The 4,872-nt window shown below is 62.9% G+C and overlaps 1 protein-coding gene across 1 annotated transcript in view; it reads left to right on the top strand.

Annotated features, from left to right (window-relative positions):
• The window catches only part of ARAP1 (ArfGAP with RhoGAP domain, ankyrin repeat and PH domain 1), a gene marked incomplete at both ends in the record, with an annotated part of 18,233 nt that overhangs the window by 12,800 nt on the left and 561 nt on the right, over positions 1-4,872 (top strand). Inside the window, 6 exon segments of the mRNA XM_009889906.1 lie at positions 356-568; positions 2,467-2,572; positions 2,834-2,981; positions 3,274-3,357; positions 3,515-3,583; positions 3,721-3,838. Coding sequence (XP_009888208.1) covers positions 356-568; positions 2,467-2,572; positions 2,834-2,981; positions 3,274-3,357; positions 3,515-3,583; positions 3,721-3,838 — 738 coding nt within the window.

Below are 4,872 nucleotides of genomic sequence, written 5' to 3'. Positions count from 1 at the left end.
CAACCCTGGCCTGGAACCCCTCCAGGGATGGGCCAGCCACAGCTTCTCAGGGCAACCTGCCCCAGGGGATCACCACAGCCAACAATTTCTCCTCGATATCTCCCCAAAATCTCCCCTCTGTCAGTGTCAAACCGTCCCCCCTCACCCCACGGCTCCCCTCCCTGACCCAGAGTCCCCCCCCAGCTCTCCTGGAGCCCCTTTAGGCACTGGAAGGGGCTCTGAGGTCTCTCTGGAACCTTCTCCTCTCCATGCTGAGAAGCGAACTCTCCGGGGATGGAGATGGAGCGGGTCGGGGTCCGGGAGGGGGTGGCCATCCCTCACGCAGGGGGTCTCATCCCCACCGTCTCTGCGGCAGGGCTGACGTCGGAGGGCATCTACCGCAAGAGTGGGCAAAACTCCAAGACCACCAACCTGCTGGAGATGCTGCGCCGGGACGCCCGCAGCGTCCGCTTGAAGGAGGGCGAGCACCAAGTGGACGACGTCGCCAACACCCTCAAACGCTTCTTTCGCGACCTTGGGGATGGGCTCTTCACCGCCCGGTGGGGACCGGACTGGCTGCGGGCAACGGGTGAGCCCTGAGGGGGCTGCTGGGGGCTTGGGGCTCCCCGAAATGGCTGTAGCCCCCTTTGCCCTCTCCTCCGGGCTACGTGGGGATTGCATGTATGGGCCATGGGTGTTCGGGGGCTGCGGTGGTGGGTGGGGAGCAGAGAGAGCCCATGCTGACCCTGGACAGCCCCATGCTGGGGCTGGGATGGGGCAGAGAGCCAGACCCCCCCCAAGACCCCCCCAGGCCCTTCGCTTTTGAATCCGGCCCGTGAATACCGGGGATGGAGGCGCCCGGTGGCAAAACAACCGGGAGCCGTGGTGCTGCAAAGCTGGGGTGCTCCGGCCCCATGATGTTGGGGTGCTCCAACCCCACGGAGCTGGGATGCTCCGGTGCCGTGATGTTGGGATGTTCCGTCCCCATGGAACTGGGGTGGTCTGGTCCCACAGAGCTGGGATGCTCCATCCCTATGATGTTGGGGTGCTCTGGTCCCACAGAGCTGGGATGCTCCATCCCTATGATGTTGGGGTGCTCCTGTCCCACAGAGCTGGGATGCTCCAGCCCTATGATGTTGGGGTGCTCCAGTCCCACAGAGCTGGGATGCTCCGGCCCCATGATGTTGGGGTGCTCCTGTCCCACAGAGCTGGGATGCTCCAGCCCTATGATGTTGGGGTGCTCCAGTCCCACAGAGCTGGGATGCTCCAGCCCTATGATGTTGGGGTGCTCCAGTCCCACAGAGCTGGGCTGCTCCAGCGCCATGGTGTTGGGGTGCTCCGTCCCATTGATGTTGGGGTGCTCCAGTCCCACAGAGCTGGGATGCTTCAGCGCCATGATGTTGGGGTGCTCCTGTCCCACAGAGCTGGGGTGCTCCGTCCCCATGGAACTGGGGTGCTCCAGTTCCACAGAGCTGGGGTGCTCCATCCCATTGATGTTGGGGTGCTCCTGTCCCACAGAGCTGGGGTGCTCCGTCCCCATGGAACTGGGGTGCTCCAGTTCCACAGAGCTGGGGTGCTCCATCCCATTGATGTTGGGGTGCTCCAGTCCCACAGAGCTGGGATGCTCCAGTTCCACAGAGCTGGGATGCTCTGTCCCCGTGATGTTGGGGTGCTCTGGTCCCACAGTGCTGGGGTGGTCCTTTCCTACAGAGTTGGGATGCTCCAGCCCCACGGAGCTGGCATGTTCTGGCCCCGTGGATCTGGGATGCTCCCGTCCCCCAGACCTGGTGTGCTCCTTTCCCACAGAGCTGCGATGTGGTAGCCCTGGGATGCTCCAGCCCCATGGAGCTGGGATGCTCTGGCCCTGAGCTGCTCTGGTCCCACAAAGCTGGGATGTTCCGTCCCCATGATGTTGGGGTGCTCTGGTTGCACAGAACTGGGATGCTCCATCCCCATGATGTTGGGGTATACTGGTCCCACAGAGCTGGGATGCTCCAGTCCCACAGACCTGGGGTGCTCCGGTCCCACAGTGCTGGGATGGGGTAGCTCTGGGATGCTCCAGTCCCATGGAGCTGGGATGCTCTGGCCCTGAGATGCTCTGGTCCCACAGAGCTGGGATGCTCTGGTCCCATAAATCTGGGATGCGGTAGCCCTGGGATGCTCTGGCCCCACGGAGTTGAGACGCTCCGGCCCTGGGGTGCTCCAGCCCCATGGAGCTGGGATGACTCAGCCCTGTGAAGCTGGAATGCTCTGGGCCCTGATGGACTGGGATGCTCCATCCCTACGGAGCTGGGATGCTCCAGTCTTGTGGAGCTGGGATGCTCCGGCCCCATGGAGCTGGGGTGTCCAGCCCTGGGGTGCTCCAATCCCACGGAGGGACAGGAGGGTCTGAGGTGGGGTCTGGAGAGGGGGTGGTGGGACCGTGGGTCTTAAATCTCACCTTCACGCCCCTCCGCGCTCATCCTCTCCCTCCTGCCCTTCTCGCAGCGCTGGAGGACGAGGAGGCAAAGATCGACGAGTACCGGCGGCTCCTGAGCACCCTCCCCACGGTGAATCGGGCCACGCTGAAGGCGCTCATCAACCACCTCTTTCGGTATGGCACGGGCGGCAGGTCCGTGGCACGGCCGAGCCCCTGTGGGGCATCGCCCCGTCCGCTGTGGGGTCCCGGGATGAAGAAGAGCCCTCATCCCTCGGTTCACAGCCCAAGCGAGGAAAGGAGGGGGATTTGGGGTCAAGCTGTGCCCGGAGCGTTGGGTCATGTCCCGATGTGGGGCGCGTTCCCCTTGGCAAGGCTGAAGGGGGGTTCCTTGGGAGGAGTGCTCCGGGGTAGGAATCGTAACGGGGTTCTTCACAGGGTCCAGCGCTTCTCTGGGGAGAACCAGATGAACACGCACAACCTGGCCATCGTCTTCGGCCCTAAGCTCTTCCAGACGGACGGGAAGGACTACAAGGCGGGACGCGTGGTGGAGGACCTCATCAGCCACTACGTGAAGATCTTCAATGTAGGTTCACCCTCCCTGCCCGCGGCGCTGCTCTGGGTCGGGGCCACGTGTGGACATTCCCAGGGGATGGGGAGGTGGAAGGAGGAAGAAGCTGGATCTACTCTGTCTGCGGACATCTCCTTGCTTTGGAGACAAGGGGAGGGGTTCCATGTCCCTGCAAACCCTGGAGACCCCCCAGGAGGTGCCGGCATCGCTGGGCAGAGGAGCAGATTCCCCTGAGGACCCACGTCTACTGCTGCAGTGAAACTTAAGGGTGGTCTGGTCAACCCTGATGGCTTCTCTTCCTTGGCAGGTCAACGAACAAGAGATGAAGAAGCAGCAGGATGAGATCATGGCCATCATGAAGATGCGGGAGGCAGCGTCCAGTGGGAAGCAGGTGGGTCCTGGTCCTGGAGACCTTCCCGGGACACCCGCTTTGCGTGGGGACCTGACCGCCTGCTGCAGCATGTCCTGGAGATGCCTCAGACAGGGGACGTCCATGCTGGGTTGGGGGGATTAGCTCCAGGTTGAAGTGCTTTCCTGTTGCCCTTCAGCAAGCCGGGGACTTCATCTGCACTGTCTACCTGGAGGAGAAGAAGACGGAGGCAGAACAGCACGTCAAGGTGAGTGGTGGGGTGGAGGGCCCAGAGCGGATGGGGACCTCTGTGGTGGCATGGGGTGGCTCTGTGGCACGAGGGTGGCATGGCCCCAGGCACAGGCTGATGGAGACCTGTCCCTTCCCTCTGTCCCTCCCGCCCAGATCCCGGCCACGATGACAGCCGAGGAGCTCACCTTTGAGATCCTGGACCGGAGGAAAATCGTCATGAAGGAGAAGGACTATTGGAGCTGCTTTGAAGTGAACGAGAGGGAGGAGGCAGGTCGGTGTGGGGACATCAGGGTGGTGGGGATGGGGGCGGAGATGGGGATGGGTATAGGGGTGGAGTTACAGATGGAGATGGTGATGGGGATGAAGATGGAGATGGGGATGAAGATGAGGATGTTGACTGAGACAGGGATGGAGGTGGGGATGGAGATGAAGATGGAGGTGGGGATGGGGATGTTTATGGAGACAGGGATGGAGATGGGGATGGAGATGGAGATGGGGATGGAGATGGAGATGGGGAGGGGGATGGTGATGGAGATGGGGATGGGGATGGAGATGGGGATGGGGACGGAGATGGGGATGGGGATGGAGATGGGGATGGAGATGGGGATGGTGAGGGAGATGGAGTTTAGAGATGGGGATGGAGATGGGCATGGGGATTGGGACAGGGAAGGGGACGGAGATGGTGATGGAGATAGGGACGGAGTTTAGAGATGGGGATGGGGATGGAGATAGGGATAGGGATGGGGATGAGAAGACTCCCATGTGGACCGTACCATGGAGCAATGCTGGGACGGGCTCCAGGCGCTCAAGGGAGGATGGCCGCAGTGCTGCAGCTTTGCTCGCCGCACCCAGGTTGCAACGTGGCCGAACGCTGCAGATGGGCTGATGGTTTGGGCCAGGACCCACCGGGCCATCTGTCTGCATCCTTTGGGCTTCAAATACCTTGGAAGCCCTGGGGCCGGGGAGGGGGGAGGCGTGTTTGGGGGTCTCCAGCCACCAAAGGGAGCAGCTTTGGGGTGCAGCTGCAAGCGAGAGCTCGGTGTGAGCAGGATGAGACCCCGGTCCTGCCTGCCGGTGCCTCGAGCTCCTGCCGCCGGCTCTGGAGGGCTGAGGGTGGCCCGGGGGGCCGTGCCCGGCAGGGTGCTGAGCCCCACAGCGCTCCCCGGGCATCCCCGAAAGCCTCTGCTGAGATATTCCCGTCCTTCCCAACCCCAAGGTTCAGGATCCTCTCTGCGAAGGGTCGGGGGCTGCTTCACCCCTCTTCTCCGCGGGGGGAAGCACCGACACGCCGTGCTCAGCCCCCCC

This window comes from Charadrius vociferus, unplaced genomic scaffold, assembly GCF_000708025.1.
Source record: "Charadrius vociferus isolate BGI_N301 unplaced genomic scaffold, ASM70802v2 scaffold1478, whole genome shotgun sequence".
NCBI classification, from domain to species: Eukaryota; Metazoa; Chordata; class Aves; order Charadriiformes; family Charadriidae; genus Charadrius; species Charadrius vociferus.
Note: the sequence above shows the minus strand (reverse complement) of the source record. Positions and strands in the feature narration are given on the sequence as shown.